At 36.0% G+C, this 21,101-nt stretch overlaps 1 protein-coding gene across 12 annotated transcripts in view; it reads left to right on the forward strand.

Annotated features, from left to right (window-relative positions):
* Positions 1-21,101, forward strand: part of slc12a5a (solute carrier family 12 member 5a) — a 137,320-nt gene that overhangs the window by 98,234 nt on the left and 17,985 nt on the right. For all 12 annotated transcript variants that reach the window (XR_014531461.1, XR_014531462.1, XR_014531463.1 and 9 more), the window contains exons 2-6: positions 706-794; positions 2,018-2,149; positions 10,929-11,075; positions 18,270-18,324; positions 19,136-19,266. Coding sequence is in view for 8 of the 12 variants with exons in the window: in XM_083529067.1 (XP_083385193.1) it covers positions 706-794; positions 2,018-2,149; positions 10,929-11,075; positions 18,270-18,324; positions 19,136-19,266 (554 nt within the window). In the remaining 4 variants the exon portion in view is untranslated. The remainder of the gene's footprint in view (positions 1-705; positions 795-2,017; positions 2,150-10,928; positions 11,076-18,269; positions 18,325-19,135; positions 19,267-21,101) is intronic.

Here is a 21,101-nt window from a genome sequence, read left to right on the forward strand (position 1 = left end):
TGTATGTTATACACGCTGACGTTGACATTCCATCAGATTAAATCACGAGTGCTCTTCGAGTGGTGATGACACAATGATAAACATACACTGACACTTGACTTATGTTTAGCATCCTTAGTGGTTATACTATTCATATATTTCAGGCATGTAAGGTTGTGGTATGCTATTAGTGTCTATGTAGTAGGGTCTGAGTCTGAGATCATTCCTTTCCTGTGGTGTGAGTGAGTGTGTGGAGAAGTCTCTGTGAGCCAGTTCTATAAATAGCCATGGAGCAAATTCAGTGGTTTACTAACAGTACAGGGGCTACGAACAGAAGCAGAGCTTATCTCCAATACTTCGATGTATCAGATTAGAAGGGTTTTTTTGTATTTGTTCAAGTTACAGCTGCATCTAAACCAAACATGTAAGGTCCATGATCATGATTTTATATATATATATATATATATATATATATATATATATATATATATATATATATATATATATATATATATATATATAATATTTATACATAACCTTGTACTTCTAAGGCAAGAAGTACAAGGAAATGTTGCTGCCTATTTTTTTATTTTTTTATTCAGCTCTTGTGGTAATTCACGTTTTTGTTATATGGATTGGATTCTTTTTTGTTGAGGGCATATGATTGTCATATGTATTTTGTTATATTATTTGGCTTTTTTGTAAAAAAATTTTGTTTATTTTCAGGAGATGGAAATCCCAAAGAGAGCAGTCCTTTCATCAACAGCAGTGATCCAGAGAAGGGCCAACATGGCAAAAATATGGCTCTGTTTGAGGTATGCATACATGCATTATAGACGTCCCACTATAAAACAATCCTCTGTTTTACTGTCTACACTGAGGCTAATTTATTACATTTGATAGGAGATACTAAATAGACTTATAGACTAAGCACACATAATCCAACCAAAGTATTGGATACATTTAGAATGACAATATGTTTTTTTCCTGTGAATGATATTCGTAAGAGACACAACTTCTTCCTAAATTTTTAAGGATGAGTTTGTGTTCCTGTGGATAAGTAATATTTTTATGCCAATGCCTACAGAGTAAAACTGTTCTAAAAGGGTATACACTGCAATAGTCCCTAAAGAATTCTAATAAAGAACACGAACAGGACCCAAATTAGAATTTCTTTCATATTTTGAAATCATTACAGTAAGATTACTATAGAAATTATCTAAAAGAATAAGACATAAATATCCTGTAGGACCACTTGGTATGGGATTTATGAATAGGTTTTTATTTGGGTTCTTTTATGTTCTTTATGGGAATTTGAATGCAATCATTTTTATGTACATGTAAGCTAAAAAAAAAAAAAAAAGCAGAGTTCAAAACTTTGTGATCCACCAATTTCCGAGATGTTTTTTAAGATGTATACAGAATGATTTCTTATTCACAACATCAACATGGTTCCTTATATCTCAGTGTTTGAGCATACTTCAGCAGAGCGAGTCTTAAAATATTTACACAGCAGCATCAAATGTGTGGTTCGCAAGATCAAACCATACATAAGCTATTGCTATCTTCATCCCAATAGTTGTCATGACTGAAACTTTTCAATAAATAAATAAATAAATAAATACCACAAATGTAGAGGTACACAGTTGTATAAGATACATTTGGATTCGTTAGCATAAAATTTTTCTTTCACTTGTACAAGGAGACCCAAACCTGTTTCAGCATGACAACAGCTCGTGTGCACAAAGCAAGCATCAGGAAAATATGGTTTACATGGGTTGGGGTAGAAGATCTTGGCCTGCTATTGAGCTCTGACCTCGACCCTATTGAACTCCTTTGGGATGAATAGTAACAGTAACAAGACAATAGGCAATAGGATTCTAAAAAAAAAAAAACTAAAAAAAAAAGCTGAAATTTAATTAGGATTTTTTAACAAGGGTCAACTATTATGGGACATAATTATGGAATTTATTATCTTCATTGGTTTATTACTATTTAAACTGTTTTTCCTTTGTGTGTGTGTGTGTGTGTGCTGTAGGATGAGATGGACACTAGTCCCATGGTATCGTCTCTGCTCAGTAGCCTTGCCAACTATTCGAACCTGCCTCAGGGCAGCAAGGAACACGAAGAAGCTGAGAACAACGAAGGTTCTCGAAAGAAGCCTGTACAGGTAACACACATACTCACTCACATACGACCTACAAAACGAGAACAACTTCTTTCACCCCATTTCTTAAAATTTTTTTTTTTTTTAAGCTGTCAGAAAAATATTTGTAATCTCCTTTTGCTTGAATCAGTTAATATCAAATATCACCTGGACTATTTGACAAGCAGGATAGCGGTTAGTTGAGACATCTGTATGAAAAGTTAATAAGAGATAATAGTTTTTTCAATAACTTTTATTCTTTAGGATGAAAGATAAAAGCCTAAAAAAAGGCACTTCCATGATTCCACTACTGTATTGGCCTTGTTTTTGATGAGTCCCTCTAGAATGTAATTACCACTCAGTGATTATTTCTTTTTCAAGGTATATAACAAGACTTATTATAGGATTCAAATGAGTATTTTCCCTTTTCTTATTTTAAAGTGGCTATTTACCAGAGATTTAATGAAACACTATTTTTATGTTCTTATAATTGTTTTGTTTTTTTAGTGTTTAAACCATATAATTGATAAATATTCAATCGAATTTCTTTTAGGAAACTCAATTATTATAATTATTACTGTCAAACAGAATGGACACATTTTATGTGTGTGTGTGTGTGTGTGTGTGTGTGTGTGTGTGTGTGTGTGTGTGTGTGTGTGTGTGTGTGTGTGTCCTTTAAAGCGTAGCCAGGAGACAAGACCGGAAGGTAGTGATCTACGGTCATAACTAGTAGATCGGACAGTGAGTGAAGGGACCTCATAAAAGGGATGGGTAAATGGAGAACAGGTGTAGGTGATTAGTAGGAGGGAGAGGCTGAGCAAGAGTGTTGAGTGAAGGAGGGAGGCATGGCTTTATATTTCCTTATTTTATTGACAGTTCAGCATTTTTTTGATTTTGCTTCTTTCTAGAATGAGCATGAGCAAAGTTATCTGCTGAAATAACAAGACTATTTAAGCATGAAAATTTTTTTTTAAATAGCTTTAATAATCTTATACTTGGTTTTACAGCAATCTTATAATAAAAAACATTAATTAACGTTAATTTTACTATATCACAAATATTTTTATTTGCTATAAATTTTTACAGTTTGGCAAAAAACAATTATACCCTTGTTATATATTGTATGAATTAATAATTTATCAATTATCAGTTTTTAACATATACTGTCTATGATTGCAAAGATGTAAGACTAAGTAAGAGAGAGAGAGAGAGAGAGAGAGAGAGAGAGAGAGAGAGAGAGAGAGAGAGAGAGAGAAGAGTTTGTACTCTCATAGAATGATTGAAGGGAGAAGTTTAATCTTCACTGAGTTTCAGAGCGTGTCTCAAACGTAATTATCACACCGACAAAACAGCTGCACTCCAATCAGCCTCCATTTTCAGAGGGTCAGCTGGAACACATGAGATCCTGGTTCCTGCAGATGCTTTAAATGAGAGAAGCAAAAGCCTTAAGTCAGTCATATAGAAGGGAATACAGTTGCACCGTGCTTGTATATTACATATTTTAGCCACTGATCCAGATTGGTGGATTGAAGGGCATATGGTCAGACTGAAATAACATGATATATGATGACTACACTAAAGAAATACACACTTACACATTGCATCAAGGATCTGGTATGTGTTTCCTCTTTTTTTCCACAGTCCCCTCCTCTATCTGTCTCGTCACTACATATAAATACGACGGTGAAATTTTTGCGTAGGACAATTATTAATGCAATCAAGCGTGGAGGCAGAGCAATGCTACATGACATGACATTAATCAAAATCCAAGGGCTGCATTTTAATGAGGAGCTTTAGAGTGATGAAAAGAGGAGGACCTTTACTCACAGTTACGGTGGAGCAAAATGGCATTTCTGTACATCATGTATCAAGTGTGAGAAACACAATTTTGTCATGATGGATTTTGTCTTGCTATCTCAGTATCTCTAATGAGAACAAGTTCCTGTTCAGTTTGACCTTGTAGAATGAGAATACCATGTGATAAGCCCATAAGCTTTTAACAAGAAGTAGAAAAGATTTTAAAAATATCTAAATAAGAAAGTGGGAAGAGAGAGAGAGAGAGAGAGAGAGAGAGAGAGAGAGAGAGAGAGAAAGAGAGAGAGAGAGAGAGAGAGAGAGAGAGAGAGAGAGAGAGAGAGAGCGAGAAAGAGAGAGAGACAGAGAAGGACGGAAAATGACCAAAGTAACCCCAAAAGTATATAGACAACTTATTGAACATCTCATTCTTAAACCATGTTCATTAATATACAGCTATAATAACCTCTATTCTTTTTGGAAGTCTTTTCACTAGATTTTTGTACATGGCTCATTTAGTCACAAGAGCATAAATGTCTGGCACTGATGTCAGAAAGGTCTAGTGTGAAGTTGGGAGTCCACATACATAAGGTAGTGTATCACATAAATAAAGCTTGAGGTCAATAGACAGAATGACATTTCCATTAAGCTTATCTTATCATGTCTATTATTACATAATCTATTCATTTGTAGCAGATGGGTCATCACTTAACTGAATGTTCTTTTTCTAGCATCAGATATGTCCTTCATAAGTAATTGTGGTCCTGTAAAGGAGTACCAGGCTTTAAAGGTCATTGAAAGGATGTACTGTAGCCACAAAAGGAACGCCCAGTTTAATATATGCTAATTGGAAGCAGATTTATCTCTTTTTCATAAAGTTGTTCGCCAATCCATGTCCATTTTAACACAATGAGTTTCTGTGTTTATCTTCGTTCAGTAGATACGTCCGGAGTGCTCTCTCAGACAGGCGCACTGGACCAATTTAAGTGCTGCCAGTAATCATACTGTCTAATGTTTCACCACTTAAACTCACTTATGACTATTGGTATTATTATGTTCATGTAAGTAAGTGCAAGACTCCATCACATCTTAATGAACAACTGAAAATATGCAACAGCACCTGTTGATCAGCAGAGTGACATTTGGATATGTTAGCTATTTATTTAATACAGTGAATTGAAAATGCTCGCTGGGATTTGTGTCACACATGCAGATGGAGGCTGGCATTGAAATTATATAATAATAAATACAATATAAAATTATTCAGGAAATTGTTTACTTGTTTTTTTTTGTTTGTTTGTTTTTTTTACATTTACCATAACAGCTAGTTTGTGTGCTAATAATATTTATACTCTTTTACAGTATGGCATCAGTACTTTATTTAATTTAAATTTATCGTTATTTATTAATCAGCAAAATATTGAACAATTTGGATTTCGAGACAAAATGTTAAATTCTATTTTTTTTAATAATATATTTTTCTTTTAGGACATTGAAGAACATCCAATTATAGTCTAAAATAATAAGCGGGATATATTTGGGCTATTTATACAATGACCTAGATCTTGCATTTCATTCGAATGAGTTTGCAAAAGGGTAAATTGCAGTGTCACTGTGTCGATGAGTCCAGTGCAAACTATATATTCTGCACATCTGGACACCACAGCTGGGCAGGTGGAGCCAGGCACCCTGGGTGGCATGGTGTCAGAGGCAGGGTGGCGCAGCAGAAGGGCGTAAGGGATTAGAGGCAGAGCAGCTGGCGCTGGCAGCAGAGCGCCGATGGCACCTGAGTCCTCACAGCCAGGGTCCACCGCCATGCATCCCAGGGGGCCACTGGACATCTGGTGTTGCTTTCTGTCACTGTATTACCTGGGTTCCTTGCAGCTCGGCAGCACCCCAGGAGAAAATGTAATCACACGTGCCTGTGTCCATATTTATACACACACCGAAAAATGTCCTCGCACACAGAGAGGCTTGATTACACACCTGCGACAGCTAATGGAAAAAGTAAATTGAATATGAGCTGGCTTCGGTGGCAGCTATTCTCCCAGACAAGCTCAGGAAAAAAGAGTGACCTCTGCCAAGCGCTGTTGATTCAGACATTCTCACCTGCCTGATACACCACCTGTTTGATAATGAGAACTCATTTCAGTCAGCGTGGTGGTGACAAAGCACAGCTTTTGGCTAGCCGGGCCCATAATGGTGCCAAATAGAGAAATGTTGCTAGAAAGGATTCCGGATAAAAATGTTACATGAGCTCTATCAGACACGGCGAGCAGTTTTTCTACTCAGTCGTATACTTGAGATCAGCAGATCTTTATGTCAAACATGTTATAAAAACAACAAAACAACTCTTCATCTAAACCTCATTTTAATATTGTCACTGAAACTGTGTGAAAATCGGTTTTAAATGTAATATATTGTCCTCTCTGGATTTTATAGTTATATTTTTACCTTTTATATTAATTGAAAAAATATTCACTGTTATTTATGTTATATTTGGGTTTCAAGACAAAAATAATTATGTTGAAATTTCCATTAAAATAACAATATACAACAACTACTACATATAATAATTGTTATTATTAAATAAAAAATTATTCTGTTATGTTTATGAAAAACATTAATATATATATATATATAAATGCATAATTCAGAAAAAAACTTTCTTCTAGAATGCTGAACAGCATCCAATTATAATCTTAAACTAATAAGCAGATAATATCCATGCTGTTTTTTCCACTGACCAAGATCCTGTATTTCATTTAAATTAGTAAATTGTGTCACTATATTGATGAGTCCTGTGCCAACTATAACCTGCACTTCTGGACACCACAGCTGGGCTAGTTTTACACTGCTTAGCATTGCCACAACATGCACATAAACACCGGGAAAGAATATGTGCATCTAAGTGACAGCAATTATAGATAACGTCAGACAATAAAAATGTAAATGAAGGTTTCTGGGTTTTTTGCCATATGTGAGGAATACATGGTTTGGACCATAAATAGACTGAGCATTGTAATGCTGTCAAGAGTAATATTAAAATCCATTAATTTGTATTTAATTATCTAATTAATACGTTGCATCATCTATAATGTAAACAAAAAAGTTCTTTTTTTTCACAAAAGAAAATTACTATTTCATTCTTAGGCAATATAAATCATATAATTTACTACTATTATAAAAAGTGAGCTGTAGCAGTTGCTGATGGTCAGGTACACCCAGGATTTGAAAAGTGCAGTGTTTTGAATGAAGCAGACAAATTCAAAGGGCAAACCAATATTCAAAGTCAATAGACAGGCAAAGTATTGGGCGATCTGCTGACAGATTTAAATGGGCTCTACAAAATTCAATGGTCAGAACAGACAAAGTCAATATTGGTTACAAAAAGTGCAGAAAAACAAAAGGCTACAGTGTGTAACATGCACTTGTGGAATTATGAGATTTTACATATGGTAAGGAGAGATCCACTGAATATCCAGGTCTTTTGTGGGAAGTATGCTCATATTGCTTTTCGTACTCAGAACCTGATCCTGAAATAACTGAACAGCTTAGCCATTGTGAATTATGTATGGTTTACTATTCATAAGCTTTAACCACTTTAGCAAGCTAGAGCCATTAACTACCTAAGAATCCTCAAGCAACCCTGAGTGAAAGATGCTAAATGTTTTTTGTTTTTGTTTTTTCAGATCTGAGATAATGTTGCACATTTGCATTTGAACCCTTAGTTATAACATATGAAGTTTAGTTTTGGTGCAATCTATTTTTCCAGATCATTTTTTTTTTAAGTTCCTACACTTTTATAAAAGTCTACCAGTAGCACATTTATTTCATTGGATGTGATTTTGATACTTGTCTGTATATGGGGCTAATGGCTGGAAAATCATTGAATGTTCAACGACCAAACTGACCTTCATAATACTTAAATTAATGAAGCAACCAGGACCTTGGTAAGTGAGGTGACCAAGACTCTGGTTGAGCTCCAGAGAGCATGTGTGGAAGCTGTAATATCTTATCAGTTCCTACAACTTTTCAGTTCATTGCTTGCGTTTGAAAAGTTTTCTTCCACACACACACACACACACACACTTCTCTCAGGGTCACAGTAATCACGATTACAATGGTGTTAACAAGAACCACGGTTCACTGGATGTCCTTTATTCACCAATTATCCAGAATTGTAAATTATAAATAGGCACACAGTTATTGAATGTGTATGACAAATGAGCCACCGCTGTCTGTATGCAAATTCTAACATTTCAGCAATAACAGTGGTGAAAATTTGCGTAATTTCTAAATGTCCACTAATTACATACAAGCATCATCCACCTTCAGAAACATCCTCATATTTGGGAACAGGAATTTAGAAAGGTCTCTTCATTGCTGCAAAGAAAGGCATTTCTATTTATATTTGTATTTATTGAACCTAGGATGGTTGGTTAAAATTAAATAGTTGTATATTAACACACTTTTTTGTACACTGAAGATTAAATTGAATTAGCATATATCATACATTATATGTATAAGGGCAAACTGAGCAATATATTAGCATACAAAAAGGCAGACAAAGATAAATAACTTTTTCTCAATGTTGTTGCTGTGCAGAGCAGCAGAGAAGCACATGCACGCATCTTTTTGTACAAAAAGGAATTGAAACACGAGGATTGGGAGCTTGGAATTGGTTAGCAGACAGATGAGAATATTACCTTATTTACAAATTCATCCAATGTAACATTATTATCATTTTATCATTTATTTATTAAATGGTATTTATATATTGACTCACCAATGAATATATTAGGTACAGGTGTGCAATCATGTGACAGCAGTGCAGTGTATAAAAACATGCAAATACAGGTCAAGACCCTTAGTTAATGTTCGCTTTGAACATAACTGGGATGGAAGTTGGATCTCTGTGAGTTTAGCAATGGCATGGTTGTTGGTGCAAGGTGTGTGAATGCAGGAGGGCAGTGGAGTGGTGTGGTTGCAAGTAGAAGAGGTGGTAAAGATGGAGGAGTTTAAATAGCTAAGGTTAGGTGCAAAGTAATGGAAAGTGTGTTAGAAATTAAGAAAAGGATGCAAGGATAGAAGAGTATCTACAAGAGTGAAAGGGAATTTAAAAGACAGTGGTGAGACCTGCGATGCTGTATGGTTTAGAGACAGTGGCATTGACTAAAAGACAGGAGGTGGAGCTGGAGGTGGCAGAGTTAAAGATGCTGCAATTTTCATTGGGAGTGACGAGGATGGACAGGATAAGGAATAATTTTATTAGAGGGACTGTGCAGGTAGGACATTTTGGAGGTGAGAGAGGTGTGATTAAATTGGTTGGGTCAGATGCAGAGGTGGGACATGGGTTGTACATCCCTTTGCACATCTAAATATTGCTACAGCAATTTGTACTTCCCTTTTTACGAATGAATATTTAGTAATATTTCAAACTACTACTTTATCTTTTCTGAGCAGCCGATCAGGTTTACATTTCACTTCAAGTAGTATTCTGTATATAACTATGTTTGTGACGAATACAATCTGAAAATCTTGAGTCCTCGTTTGAGATCTCAATTGTCCTGAAGTTACTATATCATGTCACCTAATGATAATGTCCTGATTTATTTTTTTTTTATCTATCCAGACACCATTTTGGCTGTAGGTTACATTTAAGCCAAGAATCAGTTATGCCATATGTCTTTGTGACTTTGCATAAATTACATCCAAATGACAGGCATTGTGAAGTCCCTATTTGCTTCAGGAGTAATTACATAAAAAATCTGCGTTTCTTGGTCTGCCATCTGCTTCGTGTGAGTAAATGGAAACATAACTAGTGTCAAATGTAATCTTACCTTGTTTTCAAGTATTGTAATGTGGAAATGTGACCTTGAATATAGTTTGATGAATAGAAGATAAATAAATTGTTTATAAGGACAACTGACCGACATTCATGATGTACACAATATACACTATATAGACAAAGATTTGTGGACACCTGACTATAAGATTTGTATGTGATTTTTGAACATCCCATTCCATATTTAGTCCCCATTAACTGCTATAATATCCTCCACTCTTCTGGGAAGATCCACCTCCACTACATTTTAGAGGGTGTTTGTGGAGATTTAGACTCATTTATCTATAATGGCATTATGAGTACTGATGTAGTAAGGAGGCCTGGGGTGCAGTATGCATTCCAATTCATCCCAAAGTTGTTCAGTAGTGTTGAGGTCAGAGCTCTATAGCAGGCCACTCAAGATCTTCCACACCAACACATGTAAAGCAAAAGTTCATGGCTCGCATGGGCACAGGGGTATTGTCATGCTGGACAGGTTTGGGTCTCCTAGTTCAAGTGAAGGGAAAATTGAATGCAACCATATCCAAAGACATCCTATATAATTATGTGCATTCAACTTTGTGGTAACAGTTTGGGGAAGAACCCCATATGGCTGGAAAAGTTGGGTGTCCCAATACTCTTGTCCATAATGTGTAACATCATTCATCAACATTTCTTTACACACACACACACACACACACACACACACACACACACACACACACACACACACACACACACACACACACAAAGACATAATACGCATGTTTAAACTTCCAAATGTTCTGTATCCTTGTTTGAAAGACAGTGAACATAACAGAAGTATCAAGATAGTGTTGGATTTTTTTAAATAGAGTTGTTTACTGTGTACCATACAAGTCAAAATATAAACAAATCCAGAGCTCTTATAACATTATATGTTTCGTTATGTTTACCTGCATTCATAACATGATTTTAATTCATTAGACCTGGTAAAAACGGTTCTACTGCAATCTTTCTTGAGTCTTTCAATAACAGATTTACCTACATTATGCATGTTTAATTGTTTCTCAGATAATAAACTTCTAAATGTGTGTGTGTGTGTGTGTGTGTGTGTGTGTGTGTGTGTGTGTGTGTGTGTGTGTGTGTGTGTGTGTGTGTGTGTGTGTGTGTGTGTGTGTGTGTGTGTGTGTGTATTTTCAGGCTCCACAGATGGGCACTCTGATGGGAGTATATTTCCCCTGCATGCAGAATATTCTAGGTGTGATCCTGTTTTTGAGGATGACCTGGATGGTGGGAATTGGAGGAGTCATCGAGTCCTTCATCATCGTCCTTATGTGCTGCTCCACGGTAAGCCAGACACGTTCACTCACAATCTAACACATGTGCACATCTCGCATTACATACATATTTATACTTTTATTGTGTCTTTGTAAAAAAGCTCCTAACCAGATGTGGTTTAGGAACAGAACAGAAAAGTGTTGGCAGGCCTGAAGGACTAGCCTGCAGACTTAATTATATTGAAGTGATCCTTGAGTTTGTTTAATGTTTCAAGTAAAATGTGTTTGATCAATCATTCATTGCCATTAACAAAGTTATTGTTAATTTAGCTGTCCATAACAGTATATTGCAGCTGAAATTAAATGATGAATATGAGCCCAAAGATTCGATTTTCACTTCTAGGTCCCAACCAAACAAAAGTTTCCTGGACATTCACATAATCATAAATCAATTATATTATAAAAATTTCTATCAATGACTGACTAACATCTGGAATCCATAAATATCACAATACACTGTTCTTCTCTGTAATGATTCTCCCCCTGGCCTCTCCATTACAATTAGTTCGATCCTGAGCTTAGGTTACTGTCTGTGTGGTGTTTCACATGTTCTCCATGTTGCTACAAGTTATCAGTACATCTCATTAAATTTAATAAAAAGCAGCAGAATTTTCAATTTTACACTTATAAAAAAAAAATTCAAGGAATTGCATCTCGGTTTTTAGTATTTCACATTATCATCTTTAAATTTAGCACAGACGAACCATTTTCTATGGTTTAAATAAAAAGAAAGGAGCTATTTGGGTGTTCTCCTCCTCCTTTGACATCCCAGCAGTGATCACTTGGCAGCCACTGAGGCTCAGCTCAGTTCCTCGAGGACTGGGCTGAATACCTGTCAGACACCAACAATGAGGGTGCCTGAGCACAGCTGAGATCAGTGCAATTTGTGGAGAATTTTTAGTCAAAGCCATATTAGGCAGACAAACTGTGTGTGCCTGTTCTCACACAGATCATTTATTTATTTTTTTCAAAATTACATGCTGCCTATTTTTTTTTAAAGCCAGGATATGTGTACTCATACTTCCAAAATAACTCATCCCTCACAATCGCAGTCATGAGAACAGAACTTATGGTACACCTCTGTCGGCTAGACCCCTGTTTGCTACTGCTTAATGATGACTCACAATTTTGTTTCACATTAGTTTAAAAATATTTTTTTTGCCATTCTTTTTTGGACTATTACTATCTTTTGACTTTTAAACGATTACTTTAACTATCATACCAGTTTGTACTCAACTTTATTAACATAATCTGCTTAGAAAGTAGCACAGTTAGAATCAATGAAGCAAATAAGCACACAATCGACTACTGGATAGGTATGAGCCATGATGTAAAGAAACTATTTTGAGCCATGTATGTATACTTAATTACTAGACAATATGCTGCCATGATTTGCCTGTTTATTCAACAACAATCAAAATTTTATCAAAAATGGTACAGCTCCTTGTGTTCATGATTCAGCTCATCAAACAAATAACAAATCTTTCATGTGCTGTGATTGTATGGTAATTGTTTTGTGAGCAAAAACTGTTTTTTTTTCCACACATCCATTTCATGTTCGACCCACATGATTTTCTCCCCTTATTGCTATCTTGCTGCAGTTGATTTTAGACTTCAGGGCAAGTGAGTGTTGTTCACTTTATTGCTTCTGCTATTGATTGTTTTAGTAATCGAGTATTCTACAGGTTATTCCATCGAATAAATCAAGTCATTGGATAAGAAGTACTTTTTCTTTAATAAAGAGAAATACTAAATAGTCTAGCATATTATTGCTGAAATTGCATACAAGAATATCTGTGAAAACTAAACCCATTTAGTATTTTTAATTGCCACATTAAATCAAAATACAAATATATAACTAAAATCAAATAAATAAAATAAAAATATAAAAATTTATCCATGAAAGCCTATTTACGCCACATAAAGAAAAATGCCGCAATGCCGATTTTTTTTTTTATTGCAATTATTACTTTATTTCTCTTGTGACTTTATTTCTTTATTAATTCATTACTATTCAACATTTCTGCTGCATCCACGTTCCGGTGCATCCATGTTTGAAGCTGTTCTGCTTCATCTGTCTTGTTCCATCTCCTCCAGAGCTGATTGTTCAACAGAGTCTAGGGATCATAGGTCTAGTTTGATACCATGCGATTCTACTGATTGTAGCCCATTTAATTTTTAATGTGTAAAGCTTTCTGGCACTTCAGAGGGGGTGACGCTGCCCAATTGGCAAAAAAGGCGTATCAAATGAAGCATCGAGGCAAATAATTAAAAAAAATTTTTCAAGTTACTCAAAGAATCGTTTCAGCGCTAGTTTAATACATCAACCCAGGTTTTATTTTAACAAGTGGAATAGCTATAACTGTCTGAAGGCCTTCACTTGAATATTCACACATGGTAATGCTACCTGTTTTGTCACATTTTCATGGAAATACTTCCTGAAGAAAACATCCATAGTTACTTTTGTTTCACTTAATACCTAATACTTGAGGCATAATAAAAAAACAACAAATTCTGTTCTAAGTCAAGTTATGGATTCATTGAATTTGAACTTCGAAATGACACACCTGAACAAGTCTAAACTTTAAAAGCTTGATGTTTATCATGAGGCTAAACATGGATCAGGCTGATGGATGGGAGCACAAATGTTATAAGGGCCTTTGCTAGCATACTTGCGAATATGTCTAAAAGAGTCTTGAATCTTATTGATTTTTATTTTTTTTTTTTTTTTTTCTTGTAGTGGTGCTTAACAACTGTTTAAACAAGATGTGTTCTGTATAACAGGTATATAAAAAAATAAGCATTTTATACAAAATGTGTTTTTATAGTAAGGATGCCAAGATTCAAGGTAATGAGGAAAAAATATAACCCAATATTACAGTTTTTTTGTGAAATTGTATGTGTTCTGACTTCTGAATTTAAACACCTCTTATTTTGGAACTACAATGTCAATTGTTAAATAATGACTGTGATGGAGTGTTTGTGGGCGTGGCTTAGCAGGGGTTTGTACTAAAATGGAGATGTATGGGAAGGGAGTTGGAAGGGGGTTCTAACTGTGTATGTGTGCATATGTGGCCAGAGATGGTGGCAAGCTGGGTGAAAAGCTATTTCTATTATTTTGTTTTTGAATTGGTTTAACTTAAGTGATAAATCTGATACGCATGTTTTCCCCTCACGAGCTGGAATAAGCGGTTCCTGATCATTACACTGCATGATTCAACCTAAACCTGTTCACAACAAGTATATACTTAAACAGACAGTATTCTCTTCTATAAAGTAAGGCAATAGCTAAACTAGAGACAATGAATAAGAGGGGAAAGATCTTGCACACAATTGTATTTGGCTATGGTCAGTGTTTATGGATTTTTTCCCTTTTGGTTCTGACACCTGGTGAGATTGCTGGGGTGTGTGTTTTGTTAGGCTTTAAGAGGCTGTTTAAGAGTCTGACTGTGTTTTTGAGTTTCCTTTTTCCCCCAAATGCTCAATACCTGCTGTTCAAGGCATTTAAAGCATTTACAAAATGGCCTGCTACCTGCAGGAGCACAATGTGGCCCGATTTAATAATTGTCGGTTTTAGGTCTATAGAAAATATTTGTGCCAGTCTTTCTCAATCAGACCGACCCCTCAACACACACACACACACACACACACACACACACACACACACACACACACAAACTAGAAGATGTTTTGCTGTCACCAGTCCAGACTGTTTTTTGTCATCCTGTACTTATGTGTGCACATATCATGCGCATGTATGTGCTGTGTAAGTCTGTGTGTTAGACAAAGCCAGACCCTGTTTGTTTCACGTGGATAGCCCATGGCCAAGCAGCTGAGGTGGGTTTTTACTGTCGCATGTCTCTCATAGCAACAGAAAAGCGCCGAGGCCACTGATCCCTTTATAAACCAAGTGGAACAGCATTTCAGTCAGAATCTACATGCTTAGTCAATTCGAAACATTATTAATAGCGTTAACAATTACTGAAAACCAATGTGCCAAAAATACTTAATACTGAGGCGTAAAAGTGCAAAAATTAGGCCAATCTATTTGGGCTCCTTGTGGTGACTGTCTAAATACATGAAACCATAATGTACTTAACAGTTAATAGCTCATAGACATGCAGTGTCTGCTTCCTTTTTAGACAGACTATTTCCTGTTTGATTTGTCTAGCCACTTGTTTTTTCCAATTAATAAGCAAAAGGTTTTTTTTTTATTGTTTCTGAGACTTTTGCCTTGGCAGCACGATAATATTGAATTTGGTTGCAGGTTTGTCATACGATTGTGTAAACATGGGTTCACCGTAGAACAAATGTGTCCGATGCTCTGTTGCTAAGTAACAGCCAAGCAACACACACCTTGGAGAGACTTCCCAGAGAGTGCAAACACAAGCGAACGTCGTTTATATATTTTTTTCCTTCTTCAAAATTACATGCACTTATTACAAATTGCTCTGTTGTGTTATCAACATCTTACACTATTGTTTGTGTTTCACAACACCGATTTCCAGCCCTACTTTTCATATGGAGAAATTCTAGTGGGGAAAGGCTAGTACACCACACAGATTTCACGGTGCTGGAATGAAGTGCAGAACATGCATGAACCACAGGAGGAAAATAAGAAGTAATGAAATAAAATATAGCAGAACTACGGTGAACAAATGCATATGGCTTTTCACAAGCCAGTGATCCTGCTAAAATATTACTGGCTCTTAGATAGGGACAGGTGGGCTGATTGGCAGCTTTTAACTCGCAGCTGCTAAAAACCCTAATTACCCAGCCAATCACAGGCTATATTTGTTGTATAATAAGCATATGGGTTAATGCAGTGATAGTATGTGTGGTATAGTGGGTTTGAAAGTGTGTATTAGACAATGAAGGTGTGAAAGCGTTAACGTGGCCTAGGCTTTTAACGATCAGAGAGGAAGGGTGCTCATTTAGGCTAATTACAATTTAACACACTGATCTTCTGTCACTGCACACAGACATACACAGGAATTTGGACAGAAGACACATATATGCACTCACACAGAAAGAGGCAGCTCACAAAGCCACAAAACTTGTTTTTTTCATCAACTCATCAATTTCTTGAGATTTTCACTCAAATTCATTTAAATTTTTAATTGCTAGTTTGTTAAACCTCTCATATTTTACCCACAAAATATTGTAATTAATAAATGTTGCTTTTATTTCTTAGATTAAAAACATTATGCTACATCGTATGTTATAATTTTATCTGTGCTCCATGCTTTGTGATGATGCCAACCAGAAATACTCAGCCATCAGGATTTTCTGTGGGCAGAATGTGCCTGATGTTGATATGGTTCTCAGATTGGGGTCTGAAGACACCTACAGGTCTTTCAAGCATATGCAGAGCATCTGTAATCACAACCCACCATTCTTAAACAATGCTATTGCATTATAATTCTTAATAATGTACAGAATTTCACAAGAGTGAGTACACCCCTCACATTTCAGCAACCATTTTAGTATTTCTTCTTAACGGAATATACTATAGAAATGAAACGTGGATATATTTTAGAGTAGTCAATGTGCAGCTTGTATAATAGTATAGATGTAAGTATGTAACAAATGTAAGTACACCCTAAGTGATAACAGCTGTACATCGTGTAACAGCTCGTCATTGTCTTCTTAATAGGACCATACATATTTGTCTATATTGTATTTTAACAGTTAAAATTTACAGTACAGTTCAATTATCTCATACTGACCACTGGATTTTCAACATCATACAAATGTTTTACAAGATATGTTCCACTCGGAACAGACCTCACAAGGGTCAGTTAAATAAGTTAAGTCCTCATGTTGTACGTCATGTGCAGAAGCTGCTTCAGAAAACAGTCGCTAAGTGCTGCAGCATTGCTTTAGAGGTTGCAGAAGTGGAAGGTCCTCTCGTCAGTGCTCAGACCATACGCCGCACACTGCAACAAGTCGGTTTGCATGTCATCATTCCAAAAAGAAGCTTCTTCTGAAGCTGGTTCACAAGAAAGCCTGCAAACAGTTTTCTAAAGACAACATGTCCAAAAGCATGAATTATTGGAACCATGTCCTGTGGTCTGATAAAACTAAGATACTTGTTTGGCTCTGATGGTGTCCAGCATGTGTGGCGATGCCCTGCTGAGGAGTACCAAGAAAATTGTGTTTGCCTACAGTCAAAGCATCATGGTCTGGGTCTGCATGAGTGCTGCTGGTACTGGGGAGCTGCGGTTAATTAAAGGAAACATGGATTCCTACATTAACAGTGACATTCTGAAGCAGAACATGATGCCCTCCCTTCATAAACTGGGCTGAATGACATTTTTTCAACATGATAACAACCTCAAACACCCTGCCAAGATGGCAACTGCCTTGCTGAGGAAGCTGAAGGTGATGGATTGGCCAAAAATGTCTCCAGACCTGATTCTTCTTGAGCACCTGTGGAGCATCCTCCAAGCGCCATGTGTCCAACATCCAGCAGCTCTGTGAATTCCATGCCCAGGAGGATAAAGGCAGTGCATGATAACAATAGTGCTCACACAAAATATTGACATTTTGCTCACAGTTTTGTCACTTTTGTTGCCAGCTATTAGGCAATAATGGCTGTATGTTAAGTTATTTTTTAAAGGACAGTAAATCTGTACTGCTGTACAAGCTGCACATTGACTACTCTAAGGTATATCCAAATTCTGTTTGTATAGTATTGTTCCCTGAGAAGATATATTAAAATGATTGCTGAAATGTGAGTGGTGTACTCACTTTTGTGATACTGTATAATATTACATTATTATTTAGTCTGTTTGTTTGGTCACTTGAATTGAAATAACCGGGTAATAATAAAAATCTTGAGCCCTGAAACTTGATATCAATCACTTAAAAACCAAAAGGCCTAAATATCTTCAACCATAATGTGATATATAAAATAAATATCAGTAAAAAGTTCTGGAGTGCTTTAGTCTGGCTACAGGGTGCTCTTGTTTGGTGTGCCTATAAATAAGAAAAAAAACGGAGATTACAATCAGTGGTGATCCCGTTCCACTGATAGATGGAGCAGAGGCAGATCAATAAACTGTGCATAGCAACACCTAGCAACAATACACCTAACATGCCTCAATAGGATAGATTATTTAGATGAAATAGTCATTGAGTGTATGAAAAGCATAGGCATATCTAATAGTGTCTAACCAAATTCATTACTTTCTTCCCCCAGACCATGTTAACTGCAATTTCAATGAGTGCCATTGCCACAAATGGGGTAGTACCAGGTAAGAGATAACCCTAACCCTAACCCTGTTCTATATCTATACCTCAACCACTATGTCACTGCCTCTGAAGCAGCAGTAGTAGTCCTGGTGGAAGTAATTTTGCCAGACTGCAATGTCCCCAAAGCTATATTTATATGTCCATTATCCTATAATTAAGTCCTATATTCTAATAGCAGCCTCTGTCTCACCTTTTGATTGAAGAAGAGCAGGAATAAGGGCAAATTGCTGAAATTTCTGGCTTTTTTCATTGCTAGTCACGCTAAGGTAAATATTAGTGCCCTAGTCTTTACATTCATGTTGTAAATGCAAATTCGTTTGTGCATCTGGAATGAAAGTTTTGAGGTAATTGGGGCATTTTTAAGCTTTTGGGAAAAAGGGTACCTTGTAGTACAGGGTGTCCCACAAATCTCCATAAATAGGGGAATTTAAGGAAATTACGTTTTATAATCAAAATGCAACTTTATTTTCAAAACATTCTTTAAAGGAATGAAATTACTTAGTGAATACACATTTTCCCAATGTATTCCAATTTGGCAACAGTATCCCAAATCATCCGTTTTAATATGTTCTTATTTTGTTAAAGGCATAGTTAAAGGTTATCTGGAAAATTATATATGGCATAATAACACAAGTAAGAACATTTTTAAAAGGCATTTTACTCAAAATGACATTTTGTTCATTTGCACTTGGTATGGAGACTTTTGGGACAACTTCTCATTAATTTACTAGTAGTTCGAAGCATTGAAGCTTAATAATATTATTATTATTATTATTATTATTATTATTATTATTATTATTATTATTTTAACAGCTGGAGGCTCCTACTACATGATTTCTCGTTCCCTTGGCCCTGAATTTGGTGGTGCGGTGGGAATCTGTTTCTACCTGGGGACCACCTTCGCAGGAGCCATGTATATTCTGGGCTGTATTGAGATCTTACTGGTAAGATATGACTCTATAACCTGTAAGTGTTGTGTCCTCAGTTCATTCACTTTACCTTTACTTGCGCATGATTTTTTCTCAGTGATCCTGTTGCCTTCTTTTTCTTTGTGCTGTTTGGTAATCCTCTTGCATTATTCTTAACCCTTTCTGCATGCCTTTGTCGCTAATTTCTCACCCAAGTGTGTTTTAATAGAAATGCAGTCTACTTTATTACCTCATATACATTGCTAACTTTCTTGTATTCATATATCCATTGCTCTCTCTCTCTCTCTCTCTCTCTCTCTCTCTCTCTCTCTCACTCACTCTTTCCACCTTCCGTATTCATTCTTTTTAATAAAAGATTAATTACGTGGATTCTGCTTAGTGAATGGAATGGGAATGTCATTTTTTTAGATATATTGTGGTTTTACACACACACACACACACACACACACACACACAAATAAACAAACACACACAGCTTGGGCACACATGTTCCTCAGATCATCATAGAAATCACTGGTGTTTATTCAGCTCCTAAATGAATTTTGTGCTACAGTAAATGAAGCCGGGGTCCATTGCAGCCTGATTTGTATAACAGGTTTATTGTGCTATACAAAAAATTCCTCTTTAAAAGAGTTGAGGACCGCTTCAGGATTATACTTGAATTGCAACCCTGGAGATCTGATATGATGAATAGGTCACCATGACAACTAGCTGTCCATGCATATGTGTGTGTGTGTGTTCTGATGCTTAAAGAATTAATACGTTTAACCAACTGTGCACTATTCAAGGCTTACTGCCACTAAAATTAGGAAGCCATGAAGTTCGGCCTGTTTAATTCCACGCTCGTTTGGTTTAATTATAGCCAGTGACGCAGAACTGAATGGAAGTCGGTCATTCTTAAAGCCCTTTTTTAAAAACTAAGTACAAACTCATCCCACCCCATGAAAAAAATCCTTTTTTTTCCGTCTGATCTAATAGATCTGTGCTAAAACTGAGCTAAGAGTGGATACTGTGACTTCAATTTTAAAAATGCAGGATCCGGAAAACCTTGCTAATTTCCAGCCCATTTTCAATCTCCGCTTTAGCCAGAACCGCATGACCGATTCAATCTAGTTCTAAAGCCATGCTCAGGGTGTTTATCTTTTTATAGCTGCCGACAGAGGAAAGATCAGTATTTCTGTCCGTCTTTTGATCATCTCAATGCCTTTGATCGACTATAAAATTGTGCTTAACTGTCTGTAAAATCTTAATGGACTAAGATTCCCACTGAAGTGGATGTAAATCATATAGATCTAACAGGAGTGTGTGCGTATGTCAGAGGATATAGATTTACTATTCTTTACTTTCGGTCCACTCCAGCTTGGCCCTTGGTTTCAATCACTTTCAGGACACTTAGATTTGCTTACAATTAGATTTTTCTGCATCAAGAAATAAAATAATATAAACATCTATAGCCAGTGGTGGAAAAAATGGCATCTTGAAATTAAGGAAATTGTCATGAAGAAAATTACAAGTAAACAAGGGAGCTGGTGTAAAACTACTTTAAAAATTACTTTACAAATGACTTTTTAAACAATAAATCTAAAAATGTATTATTCTTTCTGTTCATTTATTAAATAACCAAGTGCACAGCCATCTAACATAGCAACAGTATAAAAAGAAAAGTGTTGTTAGCCGACTGGCTAATGTAGCCAAATATTGTTGTGGTTTCAGAAGCTTGCTAGATTTGTTAGCTAGCTATAATATCTTGCATATGTATATTCATTCATATTTCTAGCTATACATTTAGCTGTCTAGCAGAATTAGCCTTTTAGGCCTTTTCCTAAGCACATAATTTGCTAAAGTTTAAC

This window comes from Silurus aristotelis (assembly GCF_946808225.1).
Source record: "Silurus aristotelis genome assembly, chromosome: 2".
NCBI classification, from domain to species: Eukaryota; Metazoa; Chordata; class Actinopteri; order Siluriformes; family Siluridae; genus Silurus; species Silurus aristotelis.